Source organism: Nematostella vectensis, chromosome 5 (assembly GCF_932526225.1).
Source record: "Nematostella vectensis chromosome 5, jaNemVect1.1, whole genome shotgun sequence".
NCBI classification, from domain to species: Eukaryota; Metazoa; Cnidaria; class Anthozoa; order Actiniaria; family Edwardsiidae; genus Nematostella; species Nematostella vectensis.
In genome coordinates this window covers 13,465,306-13,488,759 of record NC_064038.1, presented here as the reverse complement: position 1 = coordinate 13,488,759, position 23,454 = coordinate 13,465,306, and the positions used below count along the sequence as shown (strand labels likewise).

The following is a 23,454-nucleotide window of genomic DNA, read 5'->3' as shown; positions in this document are numbered from 1 at the left end:
TCTCAATGTACTCGACTTTCAACCATCATTTTTAGGCAAAAAACCATCCACGAAGTATTAGTGTGAGACTGAGCGCCATGTTTAGTTCTCGTTTGCTAAAGTCGCCGCATATCTTTCGTCCAAGTCGCAGCATTTCCTCGCTGTACAGACCCGCGAAACAGTGCTGCGGGCTTCATAAAAATGCCGCCTTGTATGCTTTAGTAGCCAATTCTCAATCAGCCACCTCAATTCGTGTAGTTACGGCATTTTTTCCTCGTGGCTTTGCAACATGTCAAAGGTAAGTTCTATCTTTTTCTTTTTCCTTTAATTATCCGCTCCAAACATTTAAACTTCAAACAGGGAATAATCTGCAAGAAAATTCCAAATCAATGCTCTAAGTAGGTTTTGATTTTAATATCCAATTTGTGAAGCTGTTGAAGCGAAATTGTTATGGATAAATGGTGTGTATGTTACGTCATCCAGTAGTAGGTTCTAGAAAGTTCTAGAAGGGGAAAACTCATGGTGGGGGGTTAAGGGGATTAGAGAAATCACAATTTGCTCAGCTTAACCTTACCCGCTAAAAGTTGATGCCAGAAAGGCCACACATTTTACACATTATATATTTTTTTTCTCCATCTCATTTTATTAAACGATCTTTAGCATGTAATAACTGTGCACTTGTTATTTGAAACCCCCACCCCATGGTCTCAGGAAAGTGTGGGGCTAACATGAGGCTTTCAAGCACTTTTGAACAGAATTTACACCTTTTGCTTTTCATTACCGAGAAATACGCATTCATTTTAGCCAAAATTACAAACATTTACGCCGATGTACTGTCATTTAAGCGAAAGTAAAATCATTTGAACTAAAAGGAAATACATTAACGAAGTTTACGTAAATGAGTGCACACAATTGCATTTTCTTCACATTCATTTACACTATTCGACAACCAGGAATGAAAAATCTATTTTCATTTGCGCGTTGATACATAACAATAGCACAAACAGAATATCAATAATACGAGAACTCGCAATCAATACAGTAAACGAAAAATTCATTAACATTTTTATTACAGCAAGTGCAAACAATAGTATTTTGTGAAAGTCATTTGCGTGCTTCTTACAAACGTTAGCGCCTCCGTACAAACAATAAGCCCTTTATGAAAAACAACATCCTAAAATAATTATTCAATTACTTCTCGTTTATTTGTGACCTTAAAATGCACATACATGCAAAATAAATGATATGAGCACTCAAAAAAAATTATATTCGATCATTTCGCCATTTTAACCCAGGCCCAAATACAGAAACAAAAATGTTGCTACCCTACAGTCCGTTTCTTAACCCTGTAGAGTAGGTAATAAATTGTTTGAAAGCATCGGTAAGCGCAGATATTTCACGGCCTCAAATACAGGCAGAAATTAACAACAGGGATGAAGCAAGGAACAGAGGAGTACCATTAGGTATTTATCGCACAAATTTGTTGCTGATAGCTCTTCAACGAAACATCAATACCATCAAACAGCCAAAATGTGCCGAATGGTATAGGTTCATGCAAACCTATCTACCACGCTGCCTCAACGGCGAAATGATCGAATGTTATTTTTGAGCGCTAGTATCATCTATTTTACATGTATGTGCATTAGGGCACAAATAAACAATAAGTAATTGAATAATTATTTTAGGATATTGTTTGTCATAAAGGGCTTATTGTTTGTACGGAATTTTGGCTAAAATGCATGCGTATTTCTCGGTAATGAAAAGCAAAAGGTGTAGTATCCCAAGGGGTGAGGGAATAGACAATTTCTTACTGTAAGGCTTGGCCCCACCCTGGGGGTTTAGGGACAACTGAATAGCGTCAAAAATGTACTTTGCAAAAGTCAAGTCAGTTTCTGGTTTTAGACTTTCTTATGTAGCAAGCAGTTCTGTGTATTAGTGTGTGTCAAGCTGCAGTGTTCATAATAGCGGCCGGCTGTTTCTGGTCTTTTCTGGCTCTTTTTTTCCTGTATTCCCCTCTCATATTTTTGAGCGTGCAGGCTTTTTTTTCCTACCAAAATCCACAAAGCCGGCAAAATCTAGCAAATTCCAAAAACTTATTTTGAACCCTGAGCTGCACAGCGAGATGTGCAAAAACAAATATGAATGATAACAAATGCCAGATGAACATAATTTATTTTTACTTAAGTAACTGTTATCTTAATAGTTATTGGTACAAATGTACTCGCTGAAGTGTACTTGCTTTGAAAGAAAAGGATTATTTCAGATGACTTGTTGTCTCAAATGCCAGGTAGTCAGTTTCCTATAGTTTGCATCCCGAGGGGTAGGGGCATTTGACTGCAGTTTTGTTCGAGGGGGTGGGGGATTTTCTCAGTTTTGTACAGGATCAAAGTCTAATCCCCCACCCTTCCCCGGGATCTTGGGGGTGGGGGTTTCAATTGACTAGTGCATTACTTTCTGAAATCAATATAACAAGGGCTGTCTTACCCTTGAAACCATAGAAGAATACCCAATTGTGAATTCAATAGACCTTAGATACTTAATTATGAATGTCTCTCAATAAACAAATGCTGAATTGTGAATATTTCTCATTAGACAAATACTGAATTGTGAATATTTCTCATTAGACAAATGCTGAATTGTGAATATTTCTCATTAGCCAAATGCTGAATTGTGAATATTTCTCATTAGCCAAATGCTGAATTGTGAATATTTCTCATTAGACAAATGCTGAATTGTGAATATTTCTCATTCTTTCAGCTTTTTCTATCCGAGAGGATCCAAAAATAACAACTCAAGGTACATATATTATCATTTTACATTAAGGATATATTATTTTGATAACTTGGTAGTCATTGAAATCTTGTGAAAATCCACTAAAGGCTGTGAAATCCAGCGTGGTTTGCTAAAATGTTGGAAAAAGTCAGTGAAATCACAGGGAATTTGCCAGAAATTTTTGAAAATACATATCATTGTACTACAATGAACGCATGTCGAAGTTATTGAGGAGGGGTTTGTATGCAATGAAGTCCAATCTATCGTTAAATTGCCTTAAAAAAATGATGATGTACAAAAAATTAAGTTGGTTGCCACACCGTAATAATGCAAGGCGTTCCAAGTGTAATACCGCGCAGGGAACTGGGTGCTAAAAGCGATTGGAACACAACCGTTGATTGGCGCGTTCTTCGCAAGTACTGTTCTAGCAAATCAAAACCTCTGTTCTAACTTGCAAAAAAAAAAACGTGGTCGCATGCATCACCAAGGGAGCATGGCAGAATGTATTCCTATTTAATGTGTGATTGATATCGTAACGAAAATATGTGTCATGTCGTTTAATGAACTGCGTAATGTACAATCAGAACAGCAACAGCACGACTACCATATAGACTGTTAACCATCTGAGGTCGTTTGTACTTTCACAAAGGCATGCTTTTTTTCGCATTCTGGAAGCTTTGTTAACTTTGATTTTCATATATTTCTTACGATGCACTCACTATTTGAGTGTTCTTCATTGGCTGTTTCATTGGTTTCGAATTTGGCAATTTTATAATCACCTTTATTTCCTTGAAGAATATCGAATACATTTGCCTTTTTAGGCCTAGGTGAGTATTTTGCGTCGACGGCGTATGAACGAACAACACTATTTCTAGTCCAGCCACAGTGTGGCGAATACCAGATCTAACTCTCTCTGACACAATGAAACGAATAGTATACAGTATATAATTTCAGTCAAAATATCTCCAAGGAAACTACTACATGCATAGGGAGAAGACGCACCTCCGAAACTGCGGTTCTGATTGGCTTAGAACTATATCACACCAACCACAGTTTCACTCCCCTTTATTTTTCTCGCCTCTCTGAGGCTTGCGATGCACTTTGTGTATATTTCGTTGGCACTTCATGCTGACACTACACGTATCAGATATCTCCTGGCAATCCGTAACCGATGAAACAAACAAAGGCCCTGTTGACAAACATAACCCACTTCGTAATGCGAGCCTCACACCCCTAACAGCGCAACTGATGACTCCCCAAACACACAAGAGGTGTTGCATAACAAAGTGGTTTATTTTCGTAATAATATCAATCGCGTGTTCAATAAGAACACATTCTGCCGTGCTCCATTGACATCACAATTCGGTATTCCTTTTTAGCAAGCACACTAGATCTCACAAAAGTTAAAATGTTCTATTTTGCAAAGTACATTTTAAACACAGCTCTGTGGTCTTTATCAAATATATAGTATTTTCACCCACTTGTTTAGGTCTGAACTCATAAACTGTGTGTCATGAGCGATCTGTAATAACATGCGAAATGCAAGACAAAACTCAAAAGTTTATATTGAAAAAAAATGTTCAAGCCATTATTGTATGGGTTATTAGATAATTGATCATTGCAAGACAACTTATTTCAGCAACTTATTTTATTGCTCTACTTAATGATATGTTCAAAGATTGAATTATAATTAAAACAATAGAACATTATGTTATTTAATATAATAGTAAAAGAAGTACGCTGCTATTCTCTTTGCAACCTGCTGATGTAAATGACAGTAGAAGTGATGGATTCATGTTTTTTGAAAACTGTGTTTAATCATTTTTTGGCAAAAATATTTACAAAAAAATTAACCACCGAAATTCCCACAAAATTCCCTCAGAATTACTGGTTTTCCACAAAATCCCACTCAAAATAAGGCTTAAAATCCTGCAAAATCCCGTGAAATATGGCGTCTTTTTCAACAAAACACTATCAGAAGGCCTGTAATAAGCTTAGAAACTGATGTTTGAATAAGATTTGATAGATATTAACATTTGATTAGCACTCATTTTGCTAATTTTAAAGGGTCAAAACATTTCCTTGCAGTGACAATCCAGAAAGCAGCTCTAGCGGCAATGATGACCATGATGATGATGGTAAAGGTCGTGATAACGATGAACCTGATGCCGTCATTGAGGATAAGACCGGGGTGCATATCCCTGATCCATCCCAAGGGATCGTGGCACAAGTTGTTGTCCCAGAAGTGTTCCCTGAAGTCCCATTAATTCCTGTTCACCGCAATCCTGTGTTCCCTCGCTTTGTCAAGATGTTAGAGGTATATCAGATAAGTGAGTTCAGGAAAAACATGAATGACTTTGGTCCCTTAGGTAAACAAGTTAATCAGGTCAAACTTGAATTACAGTACTGTAGATCTTACAATTGAGAAGACAGTCAAACTGATTAATTTGAATTAGAAATCAAATAAATGCTTTTATGTCACTTGCCAATTTTTGCAGATAAATGACAAGTCATTAATGGATTTGGTTAGACTGAAGTGCCGCCTGGCGCAGCCGTATGCAGGTGCATTTCTAAAGAAAGAAGATAGGTACTCACTAATCTAACTTCATTTTGACTATGGACTATATATATTGTTCAGTTTCAAGTATTTTCAATCACAAGAGTTCTTTAATGTCTGAATGTTATCCCTTGTGTTTGGCAGTAATGAGGCAGAAGTTGTCTCAAGTCTGGATGATGTTTATAAGGTGGGAGCATTTGTGCAGATCACCGAAATGCATGACATGGGAAACAAGATGAGGATGGTCATTCTTGGGCATCGCAGGTCAGTTGTCAAGGACCCTTTTATTCTACCTCAAACCTGTCAACTCCAGAAAATCTCAAGGCTTGGAATTTTTTTTGGGGGGGGTGTAGGGTGGGTATACCCTCACATATTATAATGACAGGGATGCTCATAGGGAATTTCATTTTTACCCCTAAAAGGTACCAAAAAGGGCATGGCTCGAGCCAATTTTTACCCCTAAAAGGTACCAACAAAATATAGACTTTTAAACTACTTTTATTGCTGTAGCTGACAAGTCATCAAGCACTTCCACCAGTTATGTTTACATAAGTACTGTCTTTCTGTCTTTATCATAGTAGAACTCAAGAACTTTAATATGAAAGTATTAGCTTGTCCTGAGCCCTAAAAGGTGCGCTACGCTAGGGAATTATTAATTTTAATTATTTTAATAGAAAATAGGCGAGATGTTGATTTCCTATGGAATAATTTATAAATGGAATTAGTAATTAAAATAATTCCTTATTAAAATAAGGAATACAATAAACTACCTTAGTGTGAATATTTTGTTGTAAAAAATGAAAATAGAAAGGGCCAAGAAGTTCACCATTGTTAGGGGTAGCGATAGGTACCTTGAAATTTCCAAAGTTTTTTTAAACTTTTAGTGGTCTCGGAGCCTCGTTTTTTTCTACCAGGGTCTCGGAGTCTCTAATTTTTAAGTGCGATCTTAGAGTCTCTGACATTGTTAAACATGGCCTGTTTTATGTGTTTAAAGTCCATATAACCTTTCAGTGTTGATAGACTTTGACAATTCTTTATATTTTCATCTTCCAAATGGTATAAAACACCCGTTCGCGCGAATAACTCAAATCTGTAATATTGAGGTATTTTGGTCAACCTTCGGAAAAAAGACCATGAACTGAAAGGCCCGGGTCCAGACATTTGTGACGTAGATCAAGATGTCAACAAATTACATGAGAAAACATGCACGCGCTAAACCGCGTCAACTGAAGAACGTTGTGTGGTTACAAATTTTACCGTCATCTTTATATCTCAACCTGGTTGTCAAACGATTATTTAACTTCAGGAAACAAATCTGCAAAATTTAGCAGATATTTTTTTGCGTGTGCGGTGCATTTGCAATCAAGAATGGCGACATTCTCACAAGCCTGCGCTGTTTTTTTAAACCAAAAGGATATTTGCATACGATTCTCAACTTTAAATTTTTCTTAGCTTCATTGTGGGTAGCATTCCTGTAGAAAACAATTTGCAAATATTTTGTGGTATTGCCATCTCTGAATTTTATCAGATTTAAGGAAAATGTGTTGTTTCAGATTTTTTAAAGATCTGTAGAAAATTCAAATTTCAATCAAATTCAATTCAATTCCCTTTTTATGCTACAGGTTTCCCTTTCTTTTCGAGTCTCGATTCTTAAGCCTCTTCTCTAAAAAGAAACTTAAGCTACTCTACTTATTTTTTTTTAACTGATGTTTATGACATACCACGACCAAGTTACAAAAAACAAGCCCAGAAAAAAGCCAAAATTTAACAAAAGTCTTGGGCTTGGATTCTGAAACGCGGGTCTAATTGCCTCGGCGAGTCTTGGATGCCGCTATTGTTGCATTGTGTGCACGAAACATAATATTTTCAACTTTTCAATATGTATGAGCCCTCTATAACACACATTCATGTGTGTACAGGCCAACTTTGTACCAACTTTAGTACAAATGTACCCTATGTGAAATGATTGAGTTTTCAGTAGGAAGGCAATCCCTTTGATTAAAGATGGTTGGGATAGGGTCAATGATGTCCAGAATATTTAACACAAATGTTGTTTTTAGGATTCAGATAACAGGTGTTGCAGAAGACCCACAGCATGTCGAGGCAGCTGAAAAGCCTGACAAGGACACGCCCAACACCCCCCCAGATGAACCCACCCTTGATGTCAATGGCAATGAAGGGGATGGGTTGGTAGAGCCAAAAAGGTTTGATCTCAATCCAATCCTCATGGTACGGGTGGAGAATGTCTTGCACCAGCCTTTCAAGAGAACACAAGAAGTCAAAGTATGTATGTTTTAATTGCTAGCCAGGGTTGTTTAATAATTAAAACATTAGTAACAATTCTTTTATTTAAACAATGCTTACTGTAACACGTTAAATTATTGTGGTTCCTTTTTCTGTGATGAACACAAGATTAGCAAATTAGAAAACTATTCCAAAATTTTCCCTAGCCTCAATTTTCTGCCCCATAGAGCAAGCATCGTTTTGCTATTGAACCCACAAAATCTCCCCTGTGCATATTATCTCATCTTCGCGTTTGAATACATCAGGCATTAGCTGCAGAAGCCATAAAGACAATTAGGGATATCATCTCGTTGAACCCACTCTACAAAGAGTTCTTGTCGCAACTGATAGAGGGTGGCAAGAAAGTGGTGGACAACCCATCCCATCTGGCTGACTTTGGTAAGAAGAATATGACCACATCATTTTTCTTGGGTGAATAATATTGCACCGATAAAATGTGAAGCAAAGATCTTAGACTTAACAATAAGGCAACCTTTTGTACGTATGTCCTTTATGATATAAATTAAAAGATCTCTCTGATCTCTGAGCTATATCACACATGGCACACTACAGGACACATTTGGCCTGATTTTATTCTGCACAATGAAATAGACTTTCACATGATTGTGTTCTCTAGGGGCGGCTCTTACAAGTGCAGAATCAAACCAGTTACAGGAGATCTTGGAAGAGACAAACATCCCAATCAGACTTCGCATGACACTGGAGCTCTTAAAGAAAGAGTTAGCTGTCTGTCTGCTGCAGCAACAGCTGGGCAAAGAGGTCAGAGGAAATTCTCTGTTATTAGTTGTTGATGCTTCTGTGTTTACATTTGTCAGCCTACTAAAATGCCATCTTCATCACAAAACCATCAACAGCATCATAACACTTCACTACTTCTACTAATCACCATTTTGACAAGTCTAATAATGAAAATAAAACTGAATACTTTACACTCAGCGGTATGTATTCTATACCATTAAACCAGGTCATACTAATTAATTATAAGAACAGCCATTATTTTGCTTATTGATCCCTCCAAACCACCCCAAACTAATCAAATCTAATCTAATCAGCATCGTCCATTATGTATATATACCAACTATGTTGGTAATCAATGCTTCATAACATTACCCCTAACAATATTATCAGAACCACTATCAGTCTTATCCACCACAGCAGGTTTTGCACTATCTGTATTCTTGGAAAAAAAAAAACCTCAGTAGTTAAAAAAAAGGATAAAATTCAATACACATTAAACTTTATTTAACGAGGATAACATGATAACATTTGACAGTTTTCTAACCCATGATTTTTACCTATAGGTGGAGGAGAAAGTCAGCAAGCAACAAAAGAAGTACCTCCTTCAAGAGCAGTTGAAGATCATCAAGAGAGAATTAGGCCTGGAGAAAGATGACAAAGACGCTGTTGGTGAGAAGTTCAGGGAGAGGCTCAAGGGATTGCATGTCCCAGCACACGCAATGGAGGTGATTGAGGAAGAACTCGGCAAGCTGTCTTTCCTTGATGCCCACTCATCTGAGTTCAAGTAAGTCTTATTGCACTACCATTGCTAAACATGTCAGTTGTTAGCACTTCAGTGTGGGATTGTTTCCATATAACCAGAGAACTATACCACTAACTGAAATGGGGCTTATCATTTGAAAAGAAACAACTAGAGAAGGATGTCGATTGATATGCGACAGATATACTGAGTAATCAGCTAGGTAGTTCCTGCTGGTTGAGTATGCCTTACTTTGTAACCTGCCAAAGCCCATAAGTACAACTGTAGCTGCATTTTGATTTGCAGACAAAATTTGCTGAGAGGGAAGGGGAGGTAAATACTTTAGCTATGTGCCTGATTATATGTGACAGTTCACGGGAAAACCAAACTCGTTTTCTTGTTAAACAAGGCTGAAACCAATACACGGTTAAATGAATAACTTATCTTAGCCGCGCTATTGTATTCACACAGGAATGACTTAGAAATCCTTAGTTTATGTACTTCAGGGGTAAATGCGGTGTTAGTTACGTAGGGATTTGTGATGTATTGATGTATTGTGCGAAAGTTGTGCTCAAACTTCGAATAATCGACGGTAATGCTTCACCGATGCTTGGCCGAATTGTACGACATCGATCGACTTTGTAAGCTCGCGCTCGCGTAACGGCGAGCTTGCTCTTGCTAAACGGATAGTTCGCGCTCGCGTAACGGCGAGCTTGCTCTTGCTAAACGGATAGTTCGCGCTCGCGTAACGGAAATCTTGCTCTTGCTAAACGGATAGTTCGCAAGCGCGTAACGGAAATCTTGCTCTTGCTAAACGGATAGTTCGCAAGCGCGTAACGGAAATCTTGCTCTTGCTAAACGGATAGTTAGCGCTCGCGTAACGGAAAGCTTGCGCTTGCTAAACGGATAGTTCGCGAGCGCGTAACGGCAAGCTTGCTCTTGCATGCCTGAGCGGAGCGGACGTATCTGTCCGAGCTCCATCTGAAGCCGAAATTGTGGATCACACCGGCCTCGTGGAAGACCCTATTTACTACAGTCGTCACTCTAAGTAGTCTCCCCGTGTGTAAGTGGCTTTAAAGCCAAGACCTGGCGCTCTACCGTCTAATATTACTTCCCGTCAACTATGGAGATTGTGCCGGCCTTTCTACTGTTGCTCTCGGCGCTGGTCATCTTTGAAGCTCCCCGAGCTCTAGGGCAAGACCAAATTATACCCAACCAAGTCCTGCTGGAGTAACCATATCTCCATGTTTGGTTCAAGAGGGTCTTTCATTCAGAAATCAGTGTATTTCTCTGTATCGTCTATTGTCAAACCATGTCAAACCAAGCGGGCATAGAATGCGAACAATGTCTTTTGTGGTATCACAAAAAAGGCATCTACCAAACAACGAGATCGTATGAGGCCCTCCAAAAGAACTCGAAACTTACGTGGATCTGCAGCTCCTGCCTATTTCCAAACTTTTCAACTACGCACTTCATGAGTTCGCTTGACTTCACAAGTTTTAACGAGTTCACCACCCTGGAATGTGCCACCGACGAGACCCCAGCTTGGTTCGCACCTCTCATGACGTCATCCCCTGGTCACGGGCGCTCCACTTGTGGCGAGAAACACGGCAAGAAAAACACCATCTCTGTCCTCTGCGCAAACATAAACAGCATTAGAGGAAAACGGCTTGAGCTCCAGTCTCACCTAGTAACCTGACGTTGTTGCCCTGCAGGAAACAAAGATTGACTCGCACATCCTGGACACCGAACTCTTCCCCCCTGAACTGGGCTATTCTATATTTAGAAAAGACAGAGTACTCGGCGGCGGAGGAGTTCTTTTGGCCATAAAATCGACGCTTAGTCCTATCCGATGTGATGTTGATACCATGCGTGTTACGTTGATACGTTGCGTGGGCCACCGCACTACTTTTGCCGCCTGACCAGCATCATACAGAACTATCGGCCCTTCGCAACCAGCTCTGTAAGATCTGTGAGTTCCATCCACCAGACAACCCACCAGCCATCCACGTCTTGGGCGACTTCAACTTCACCAACAGGAATGGCGGGGAATTTTGCGAATCTCAGGGCCTGGTGCTAGTCGACATAATGCGCGACTTCTATATGGATCAGCTGGTCACCTTCCCCACCTGTGATGACAAAACATTGGACTTCTTGTTTACCAACCGACCTGGCCTTGCATCAAATATCTGTTCACCAGCCAAGTTCAGTGATCACGACGCGATCGGTTATTCTATCACATGTTCCACTCCTCCCCTGCGGATACCGCGACGAAAGATCTACCTATACTCTAAAGGAGATTTTGACCGCATTCACACTGACAAGCTTCAAGAAAGCTTCTCGACTACCGGTTCAGAGACAAAATCCGCCGAGGAAGACTGGACCCTATTTAGAGACACTCTTCAAGACTCAATCGACAAGGCCATTCTATCCAAGTTTGTATCTGGTAGAACCAGTCTCCCCTGGTTAAACCCAACGTTGCGTCGGCTTGTCCGGAAGAAAAACCGACTCCACGCCAAGTTAAAAAAGACCGGTTGTTCCAGGCTGCGGGATAAATGGCGAAACATCAGAAGGAAACTAAGCCGTGCCCTGCTCCAAGCGCGAAGCGGCTATATAAACAACATGATTGGCAATGTGAAGTCCAATCCGAAGCCCTTCTGGCAGTTCATCAGATCCCAAAGAAAAGACAGTCAATCTATGCCTCCACTAAAAGCAACGAATGGCCGGCTTGTGGAGTCCGACATTGGAAAGTCGGAAATGCTAAACCAGCACTTCCGGGATAGTTTCTCCGATGAAGATACTGACTCGATACCATTACTCAAGCACAGATTCCCCCAGATTCCAAGCATTGCCGTCACAGAGGAGTGAGTTCACAAGTTACTTGCAGGTCTTAAATCATCAAAAGCAGCTGGCCCTGTAGTTTCCATCCACGCGTGCTAAAGGAGTGTGCACCGGTGATCTCGCCAATATTAAAACAGATCTTCCAGAAGTCCCTGGACGCCGGCAACCTGCCCCGGGAATGGCGCATTGCGAACGTATGCCCTATACACAAGAAAGGCGACAGATCTCTTGCCTCAAACTATCGTCCAATTTCTCTTATTAGCGTTATTTGCAAGATACTAGAACACATTGTGTGCTCGCACATAAATCGACACCTAGAAGCTCACCAGATCTTGTCTGACCGCCAGCATGCCTTCAGGAAAAAGTGCAGTTGTGAGACACAACTGTGTTTTGTCATAAAAGACTGGGCCTAAGCCTTGGACCGTGGCTTACAAACCGACGCCTCTGTGTTAGACTTTGCAAAAGCTTTTGACAGCGTCCCACACGAACGGCTCAAGTCCAAACTATCATCTCTCTCATCTCCGCCTGTGGTCCCGTCTGGGACATAGGCCGCCGACCAGCTCTCTCCAGGCGTCTCGGTTCTGGGCGAGTCTCTCAAGCTGTCCCCACGTCTTGCCCATCTGCTTGGCGTCTGCATCCAAATCTCGGCGCCAGGTGTTACGAGGCCGCCCTCTCTTCCTCTTTCCTTGGGGATTCCAAGTGAGGGATTGTCTTGTGATGTTGGTTGCAGGCTTTCGAAGGGTGTGGCCAATCCATCGCCAGCGTCTCTGAAGGACGTCTTGATCAACAGGCTGCTGCTTTGTACGCTGCCATAATTCCTCGTTGCTGATCTTGTCGGGCCAGCGAATCTTCAGGATCTTCCTCAGGCAGGTGTTGATGAAGACCTGGATTTTCTTCATGGTGGTGACGGTGGTTCTCCAGGTCTCGGCTCCGTAGAGTAGTATTGGCTTTACGATGGTGTTGAAGAGCCTGATCTTGGTGGTGATGCTGATCTCGCTGGATCCCCAGATGTTCTTTAGTTGATGGAAGGCTGCTCGGGCTTTACCAATGCGGGTTCTGATGTCGGCATCCGTTCCTCCCTGCTTGTCCAGGATGCTGCCGAGGTAGGTGAAGGTGTCCACCTCTTCCAGCGCCTCGCCTTGGACTGTGATGGGTGTCTCGTTGGATGCGTTTGTCTTGAACACCTTGCTCTTCCCTCTGTTGATGTTGAGGCCCAGCCTGGCTGAGTTGTCCGCAACGATGTTGGTCTTTTCCTGCATCTGTTGCTGGGTGTGAGAGAGAAGAGCCAGGTCATTGGCAAAGTCGAGGTCGTCCAGCTGCTTCCAAAGTGTCCACTGAATACCGTTTCGTTTCTGGTCTGTTGACGTCTTCATGATCCAGTCTATGGCCAGCAGGAACAGGAAGGGCGAGAGTAAGCAGCCTTGCCTCACTCCGGTTCTTATTTCAAAGGCGTCGGTGAGCTGTCTGCCATGCACTACTCTGCAGGTCATTCCTTCATAAGACTTCCTGATGATGTTGGTTATCTTCTCTGGCACTCCGTAGTGTCTCATTAGTCTCCAGAGGGTCTGCCTGTCAACGCTGTCAAACGCCTTCTCATAGTCGATGAAGTTGACGTAGAGGGGCGAGTTCCACTCGAGGGACTGCTCCAGAATGATGCGCAGGGTTGCGATCTGGTCCGTGCATGATCTCTTCTTTCGGAAGCCGGCTTGTTGGTTACGGAGATGCGGGTCCACTGCGTCTTTCATTCTGTTCAGCAGGATGCGGTTAAACACCTTCCCTGGGATGGACAACAGCGTTATCCCTCGGTAGTTGGAGCAGGAACTGAGGTCGCCTTTCTTGGGGAGTTTGATGACGTCAGCCTTCAGCGCTTCTGCCGGGGTGCTGTCGGGTCCTACAGACTTGCCGTTCTTCAATTGCTTGATGGCGCTGCAGATTTCTTCCTTCGTGGGTGCGCAGCACTCGATTGGCAGGTCACTGTCAGCTGGCGGTATCTCTGGTGGGTTTGCAGGAGCTGGCCTGTTGAGTAGCTCCTGGAAGTGCTCGATCCACCTCTTCTTCTGTCCTTCTTCGTCTGCTATCACTCCTCAATTCTTGTCCTTTACTGGCCTTTCTGGCTTGGCAAACTTGCCCTATATTTTCTTGATGATGGAATACAGTTCCTTGGTGCTCTTCTGGTGAGCTGCTTCTTCTGCTTCTGTTGCCAGTGTCTCTATGTAGCTTCGCTTGTCTGCTCTGATGCTTCGCTTGACGACTCTGTTTACTTCTGTGTATTCCTCTTGTGCTTTCGCTTTCATTGCTCTTGTTCTGCTGTTGTTCACCACTTTCTTCTTCTGTCTTCTTTCTTCTATCTTCTGTAGTGTCTCTGCTGATATCCATTCCTTGTGTGTGTACGACTTGGGGCCCAGTACTTCTTGGCATGTTGAGGTCACTGCTCCTTTCACTTTCTGCCACTTCTCTTCTATCGTCTCCTCTTCAAGCAGCTTTCCGAGGACCTGGAACTTGTTGGAAAGAGTGATCTTGAACTCTCTTCTTTCTTCTTGCTGTCTTTCAGCGTGATGGTGTTGTGGCTGGACCCCCCTGTCCAATTCTTCTTCAGCTTCAGCCGGGCGACGATAAGATGATGGTCTGAAGCAACGTCTGCTCCTCGCTTGACTCGTACATCTTGAAGAGAGCGGCGAGACTTCTTCCCGATGCACATGTGGTCGATCTGGTTTTCCGTGGACAGGTCTGGTGACACCCAAGTTGCTAAACTATACAGCTACTGTATGAAATTGGTGGCCAAACCTTGAAATGGATTGATGCCTTTTTGTGTGAGCGGTACCAGCGCATTTGTGTCAATGGGGCAGAGTCAAGCTGGACGCGGGTTACATCAGGTGTGCCCAAGGTACTGTCCTTGGCCTAGTCCTGTTTAACCTGTTTATAAATGACATACAAGAATCTGTACGGTCCGAGATCAGACTCTTTGCAGACAACTTTATTTGTTACCGAACTATTAGATCGCGAGAGGATTGCGAAGAGCTACAGCGAGACATATCGAGACTCGCGTCCTGGGCTGACCAGTGGTCCATGAGCTTCCAAGCAACCAAGTGTAACATGATCCGCATCTCAAGGAAGACCAGAAACAACATCAACCACCTGTACTATCTGGAAGGTGTGGCCCTGGACTTTATTGAAATATGCGAGTGCTATCTGGGACCCGCATACCAGCAAGCTCATCGTCGAGATCGACAAAAGTCCAGAGGCGCGCAGCACGCTTTGTTACGACAGACTATTTCTCCTTCGAACCTGGCAAAATGATGCGCCACCTTTCAGAACTGGGTTGGAAACCACTCGAAGACCACAGGCGCACCTCATCATTGGTACTCCTAAACAGTGGCCTAAATAATGCCTCTATCCTGCCACTCGAAGATCTGAGAAAACCGTCTCGCGCCTTGCCCCGCACTCAACACTCTGAATTCTATACTATTCCTAACGCTAGAGCTGACATATATAAATATAGTTTTTTGCCCCGTGCACTGAGACTGTGGAACAACCTTCCACAGTCTGTAATTGAAGTAATTGACATGAAAGGCTGCCCAGAGGCCTTCCACGCTGGGCTTTAGACTATGCATTGCGCTGTGCACTTACATATTGTACAATAGGTTGCGCAATAGTGAAAAGTGAAGTGAAGCTAAATGGATAGTTCGCGCTCACGTAACGGAAACTTCGCACTCGTGAAACGGATTAAAACTGCATGCAAATAAATCCATGTTTGGTTTTCCTGGAACAGTCGTAACATATTTCCTTTGCCCACTATTGATAATAATCTGAGCCTCAATCTTTCTTGGTCCTCCGTAGTGTAACCAGAAACTATTTGGACTGGCTGACCAGTGTGCCCTGGGGAATGTATAGTGAGGAAAACCTGGACATTGAAAGAGCTCGCACGGTACTTGACGAAGACCATTATGGCCTTCAGGATATCAAGGATAGAATTCTGGTTAGTAGGTGATCACTTTAGTTATCTTTTATCTAAACTGGTTCCATGTAATTTGATTTTTTTTTCTGCAGGAATTCATTGCTGTCAGCCAACTGAACCGAAGTACACAAGGAAAGATTCTGTGTTTTACTGGACCGCCAGGTTAGCTTTGACACGCTGTGCTCCCTAGAACACTTATAGCTTTGTATCTTTGCTAATAAAAATGTTTTTACACAGGTGTTGGTAAAACAAGCATAGCAAAGTCTATTGCACGTGCCCTGAATAGAGAGGTAAGCTGTTTTCAATTTTTATGCTACTATTTTTTATGCGATGTTAGGCCCTCCTTCTTAAACTATGTTCAAACCATTTTGGTTAACCATGTATCTTTTTGTACTGATGGCTATTTTACACTTTGCTTGTGCATCTTAGTATTTCCGGTTCAGTGTTGGAGGAATGACAGACGTGGCTGAGATCAAAGGTCACAGAAGGACATACATCGGAGCAATGCCAGGGAAGATCATTCAGTGTCTGAAAAAAACGAAGACAGAAAACCCTTTGATCCTGATTGATGAGGTACGAAGAACAGCTTAACAGAAACCTAGATTGCACTAATATCAATATCCCTTAGGGTAGGATAATTAATATGTAATCATGTACATTTCTTTATGAGCCAGGATTTGTCAAATTATTCATAAAAATATCATAAAAAATTATGACATAAATTATTTAGTAACAAACTCCCTAAAAGTCAGGCTAATTTTGTCCCTCATATACTACTACTGATAACATTGTTAGGTTGATAAGATTGGTCGAGGTGTGCAAGGTGATCCAGCCTCTGCACTTCTTGAGCTGCTTGATCCAGAACAGAATGCAGGATTCCTGGACCACTACCTGGACGTACCAGTTGACATGTCCAAGGTAAACACTGAAACAAGAGCATGATATGTATACACGACAAGTACGTACCACTACCTGGATGTACCAGTTGACATGTCCATGGTAAACACTAACACAAGAGCATAGTATGTTTACTTGACATGTACCACTACCTGGACGTACCAGTTGACATGTCCATGGTAAACACTAACACAAGAGCTTAGTATGTTTACTTGACATGTACCACTACCTGGATGTACCAGTTGACATGTCCATGGTAAACACTAACACAAGAGCATAGTATGTTTACTTGACATGTACCACTACCTGGATGTACCAGTTGACATGTCCATGGTAAACACTAACACAAGAGCATAGTATGTTTACTTGACATGTACCACTACCTGGATGTACCAGTTGACATGTCCATGGTAAACACTAACACAAGAGCATAGTATGTATACATGACAACTACGTACCACTACCTGGACATACCAGTTGACATGTCCATGGTAAACACTAACACAAGAGCATGATATGTATACATGACAACTACATACCACTATCTGGATGTACCAGTTGGCATGTCCATGGTAAACACTAACACAAGAGCATAGTATGTTTACTTGACATGTACCACTATCTGGATGTAACCGTTGACATGTCCAAGGTGAACACTGACACATATGAGCTTTATTATGTATGTGCATTCTCTACCACTCAAAAAAGTATAATTAAAGATTTGAATAGCGCTTAAAATGATTGATATTACTGGCGAATCCACTGTATCACGACCCACGTTTTCAAAACAAGATTTGTTTTGGTTTTCCGTTCTGTCAGTAAAACCATTCTAGGCCAATCAGAGCCTCGCTTTGTGCACTTCCCTGGCTATCCTCAGGACGAAAACCAGACAGTGTCGTGACAGAAAGCCAGGCAACTACACTAGGCGAGAGATGGCAAGAATATGATTGGCTTACAATAATTTGACTGGCGGAACAAAAGAATCCCAAAAGACAAAAACAAATCGATGTTTTGAAAATGTGGCGTCGTGATACAACGGATTCGACAGTAAAAAACGTTTCAAGGCTACTGCCTCTTTATTAGTGTCAAGTGGCAAATGAATAATTGAACACACATGTATTTGAAATGCTAGAGCAAAACAAATTGCACGCTCTCAAGAAATAAGAGTCAAAATTGAGTCCATTTGGTTGAAGTGTTCTATGTATGAAGATTGCAGGTGCTTTATCTTCTCTGCAGGCTTTGGTGTTCCGCCTCTACCCGGGCATACCTGATTCACTTGTGTTATCTTGATTGTTAGGTCCTGTTCATCTGTACAGCAAATGTGACAGACACTATACCAGGCCCTCTCAAGGATCGCATGGAGATGATGAATGTTTCGGGATACGTGGAGGATGAGAAAAAAGCTATCGCTAAGGTACAGTGCATGACATGCATTATCACCTATCATTATTATCATCACCATCCTCATAAGACCATGCACCAGATTCAAGGTAGGTACAAACAATATGCCGCTCCACCACCATGTCATGAATGATACTACCATCATCACCACCATGTTTAATCATATATCTCCATATTACTCATCATTATCATCATCACACCCAAGCATCATCCCCAATCATCATCATCATTTTGACATGCAACAAATAAGTCATTGCCAATTTGAATGTGGCAAAGGATGGATTGTGCCACAGACTAATATCCATATAAATGGTTTTACATGTAGAGAAGTCTTTCCACTTGCACTACAGTGGACCGAATAGAGGATATCACCATATTATCCTATTTCCCCTTTTAGGCATATCTCATCCCTCAAGCGCGCCAGAAAACAGGGATCAAAGAAGAGCAAGTGGACCTCCAGGATAGCTCCTTAGAAGTACTGATTAAGTCATATTGCCGCGAGAGTGGAGTCAGGAATTTACAGAAACACATAGACAAGGTAAACATAGCAGTACACTAGGGAGAGGAAGGGATGGGTGGGCAGGAACACATAGACAAGGTAAACATAACAGTACATAAGGGAGGGGAAGAGATGAGTGGGCAGGAACACATAGACAAGGTAAACATAGCAGTACATAAGGGAGGGGAAGGGATGGGTGGGCAGGAACACATAGACAAGGTAAACATAGCAGTACATAAGGGAGGGGAAGGGATGGTTGGGCAGGAACACATAGAAAAGGTAAACATAGCAGTACATAAGGGAGGGGAAGAGATGGGTGGGCAGGAACACATAGACAAGGTAAACATAGCAGTACTTAAGGGAGGGGAAGAGATGGGTGGGCAGGAACACATAAACAAGGTAAACATAGCAGTACATAAGGGAGGGGAACGGATGGATGGGCAGGAACACATAGACAAGGTAAACATAGCAGTACATAAGGGAGGGGAAGGGATGGGTGGGCAGGAACACACAGACAAGGTAAACATAGCAGTACATAAGGGAGGGGAAGAGATGGGTGGGCAGGAACACATAAACAAGGTAAACATAGCAGTACATAAGGGAGGGGAAGGGATGGATGGGCAGGAACACATAGAAAAGGTAAACATAGCATTACATAAGGGAGGGTAAGGGATGGATGGGCAGGAACACATAGACAAGGTAAACATAGCAGTACATAAGGGAGGGTAAGGGATGGATGGGCAGGGACACATATACAAGGTAAACATAGCAGTACATAAGGGAGGGTAAGGGATGGATGGGCAGGGACACATATACAAGGTAAACATACCAGTACATAAGGGAGGGTAAGGGATGGATGGGCAGGGACACATAGACAAGGTAAACATAGCAGTACATAAGGGAGGGGAAGAGATGGGTGGGCAGGAACACATTATGAAGTACCAGTACAACACATGAGGGATAAGAGAGGGAGCAGTAACAATGTATTATGGGTTGGTAAAAAAGGCTGTGTTCTTACAAAATCCGATTGTGGTCAAGGTTAATCAAGTATTTCTTTAAACAGCGTTAATCAAAGGCTAAATTTAGTTTCATTAAAATATATAAATACAAGTCCAACTCAACCCCTTACCGTACTATATGTACATTAGATGACTAAATAGACAAGGTGTTTCCATAAAGCTCATTAAACGGCCAATATTTCCCCAAAGGCTTCTTGTGTACTCACTTAATTTTCGCGTCACTTTATTTTCGCAAATCTTTTAAAATCGCGAAATTCGCGTAATTAAAGTGACGCAATAATTAAGTGTGAAAAGGTACTGTAGGAGACTCACAAATTATATACACATTCTTTTCTTTAGATTTTCCGCAAAGCTGCTTTGAAGATCTTCCAAGGCACAGAAGCCATTGCGGTTACCCCAGACGCTCTGAAGGACTTCGTTGGGAACCCTGTTTTTAATACAGATCGTATCTATGATCAAACCCCACCGGGGGTGGTCATGGGACTAGCCTGGACCTCAATGGGTATGTACCATCTGATCTTCAATGAATTGTATCGAATGAGGACCTTTTAGGCTTGTTTTATGTTGACTGCATGGGTCCTTCAGTGCCTATGTCCAACTTGCACAAGTTCAACAAGGACTATTATATTTGTATCATTGCAGGGGGCTCCACCCTTTACATCGAGACATCAATCAGTGAAGCCCCTGATGACAAAAAGTCAGGCTCACTTAGCATGACAGGTCAGCTGGGTGATGTGATGAAGGAGAGTGCCCAGATTGCATATACATTTTCAAAGGTAAATAAACTCTCAAATTAACTGTATTAAAACAACTTTGCCATAAAAATGACGACATGAAAGAACAAGTGTGTTGATTGACCAAATAAAGTACCATAATGATTTGAATTTGCACCCAAGATAAAAAAGATCAAATGCTACTTTTGTTGAGATTTTTTAGAGGGTGATGGGAGGGAGGCGCTTATTACAAAATTGGAGTATGAGGGGTGGAAGGGTAATTGTGGAGAGGGTGCTTATTTGAATCATTACTTATATTGTCGCTTTTGCTTATCTTTGCTTTGGGCATTTTTATCTCCAGGGTTTCCTGGCTAAGCGAAATCCTGAAAACAAGTTCTTTAACACAACACCAATCCATCTCCATGTTCCAGAGGTAAAATACATTTTGCTGTCCATGTGTTAAATATATACATTTGTAAAAAAAAAGTTGCAATTGGAGGATCCAGGTGTTGTTACCAGCAGTGCTTCATGGGTATCAAATAAAGAAGCAAATAAGCATATTTAAAGATATATCCATTGATAGAAGTAAATACGTATTGTGGCGTAACCCTACTCCCAGGTTATAATTGACAGAAATAATACCCTAGGACATTAACCGTAGTTATATTTAAGCTATTGTCTGCGTCCATACATTTTCTGTACCAGGGGGCAACTCCCAAAGATGGCCCATCTGCTGGCTCTACTATTGTCACTGCTCTGCTCTCCCTGGCTATGGATAAACCTGTGCGACAGAATGTAGCCATGACAGGCGAATTGTCACTCACTGGAAAGGTGCTCAGGGGGTGGTACCAAGGGGGTGGTGCTCAGGGGGTGATACCCAGGGACTGGTGCTCATTGGGTGGTACCTAAGGACTTGTGCTCAGTGGGTGGTACCTAGGGGCTGGTGTTCAGTGGGTGGTACCTGGGGCCTGGTGCTCAAGGGGTGGTACCTAGGGACTGGTGCTCAGTGGGTTGTACCTAGGGACTGGTGTTCAGGGGGTGGTACCTAGGGACTGGTGCTCAGGGGGTGGTACCTAGGGCCTGGTGCTCAGGGGGTGGTACCTAGGGCCTGGTGCTCAGGGGGTGGTACCTAGGGCCTGGTGCTCAGGGGGTGGTACCTAGGGACTGGTGCTCAAGGGGTGGTACCTAGGGGCTGGTGCTCAGTGGGTGGTACCTAGGGACTGGTGCTGAGGGGGTGGTACCTAGGGCCTGGTGCTAAGGGGGTGGTACCTAGGGACTGGTACTCAGGGGGTGGTACCTGGGGACTGGTGCTCTGTGGGTCGTACCTAGGGGCTGGTGCTCTGTGGGTTGTACCTAGGGGCTGGTGCTCAGAGGGTTTCACCTAGGGACTGGTGCTCAGGGGATGCTACATAGGGATGATTGTTACTAAGGGGTGGTACCTAGGGGGAGGTACCTAGGGACTTGTGCTCATGGGGTGCTACATAGGGATGATGTTTACTAACGGGGTGTTATTTAGGGGTTTGGTACTCAGGGGTGGTATACATAGGAAATGTTACTCACAGGGTGGTAAATAGGGGCTGGTTCATATTAGGCAGGTCACATTTTGAGATGTCTCTATGGCGGTGCATAAAGAGCTGTACTCAGGGTATTTTTTTTTTTTTTCGTAGGTTTTACCTGTTGGAGGAATTAAAGAGAAAATTATTGCGGTAAGAGAAAAAGTAGATAAGTATTGGATCACACTTGATCTGCTGCTCTCTAGGATAACCAGAAACCAGCAGCTGTGTCAAACAAATTGTCATAACATTTTCAGATAAATATTATTTTGTTAATGATATAATTTCTTGGATAAAGATTCATTCAAGAATTATTTTGGTTTTTCATATAAACCTGATTTGTTACTTATCGCGATGACTCGTAGCAAAAATGAAAAGCCATGCCCTAACTTTTAGACAAATACCATACACAATAGCCTAAAGGTAGAAAAGGTTTTTTTATATGCAAATTTCTATTATTCATAAATCAGTTTCTTTGGAATGTGATTTTGTGGGTGTACTGACAACTCATACTTTACTCAGTTTCTCTAAATGCATATTGCTAATACTTTAATCCCCAGTGACACAGAACCCAAGAAAAGTAAAGTTTCTTTTAATTTATTATGGTTTTTTTTATTCCGTGTAAGTCACGTTTTACACCTTCTATTTTTTTTTCTAGGCCCGTCGTGCTGGAGTGAACTGTGTTGTTGTCCCAGAGGGAAGCCGTCGAGAGTTTAATGACTTGCCCGACTTTGTAAAGGAAGGCATTGATATCCACTTTGTATCGCACTACGAGGATATTTTTAACATTGTTTTCGACTCCTGACAGTGACTGGGAATAGATAACATAACAAAAGGAATTCACTCCCAGCTATCTAACTACAAAAGAGTGTTTGGTGCTATCTTCCAAGCAGTTATTAGTAGTATTTTTCTAATATAGATAGGACTAAAAAATACCCTAATTGATATTTAAAACCGTTTTCCATTGAATAAATGGCAAAACATCTGTTACTGTAAAGGGAGTAAAATTATAAAATATATTTGGAGTGCTTTTTTCATCCGTGATACCCAAACAATTGAGGAATCAAAGTAAGATGGAAATTACTTAGGCAATTAACACTGTGTTGTCTGAAAAGAGTCTAAGGATGCTGCAGACAGTTGTATTGGTATACTTAAATATACTTAAATACTTTAATAGATTTCGCTAATGTCTAATTTAGCTTTCGCTAATGTCTAATTTAGCTTTCGCTAATGTTTAATTTAGCTTTCGCTAATGTCTAAGCAGCAGATCCCTCATCTTTTCAGATGGATCAAATGACTATATATATTTTTAAATTATAAGATGGACAAGTTAAAATCTTCCAATGAGCAACTAGTACAAAAGATTTTGGTTTTGCAGTCTTTTATTAAATATACTCCATGGTTTCATGCGATTCTGTTGTTTGACTGCAATATATATATATATATATATATATATATATATATATATATATATATATATATATATA

The 23,454-nt window shown here is 41.7% G+C and overlaps 1 protein-coding gene across 2 annotated transcripts; it reads left to right on the top strand.

Annotated features, from left to right (window-relative positions):
* Positions 1 to 38: 38 nt before the first annotated feature.
* LOC5502549 (lon protease homolog, mitochondrial) lies at positions 39 to 23,374 on the top strand. 2 transcript variants are annotated; one of them, XM_048727648.1, is made up of 22 exons: positions 39 to 277; positions 2,737 to 2,775; positions 4,840 to 5,068; positions 5,250 to 5,338; positions 5,453 to 5,572; positions 7,369 to 7,591; positions 7,858 to 7,990; positions 8,229 to 8,371; positions 8,914 to 9,134; positions 15,768 to 15,906; positions 15,978 to 16,047; positions 16,123 to 16,175; positions 16,315 to 16,458; positions 16,681 to 16,803; positions 18,080 to 18,196; positions 18,581 to 18,721; positions 20,041 to 20,203; positions 20,344 to 20,477; positions 20,776 to 20,847; positions 21,120 to 21,245; positions 22,082 to 22,120; positions 22,626 to 23,374. In XM_048727648.1, the coding sequence occupies exons 1-22, from the start codon at positions 78 to 80 to the stop codon at positions 22,770 to 22,772; spliced, it is 2,865 nt and encodes a 954-aa protein (XP_048583605.1). In that variant the 5' UTR covers positions 39 to 77; the 3' UTR covers positions 22,773 to 23,374. The 2 variants fall into 2 exon arrangements, with proteins under 2 accessions (XP_048583605.1, XP_048583606.1); XM_048727649.1 differs by lacking the exons at positions 39 to 277; positions 2,737 to 2,775 and having other exon boundaries at positions 4,967 to 5,081.
* Positions 23,375 to 23,454: the final 80 nt, after the last annotated feature.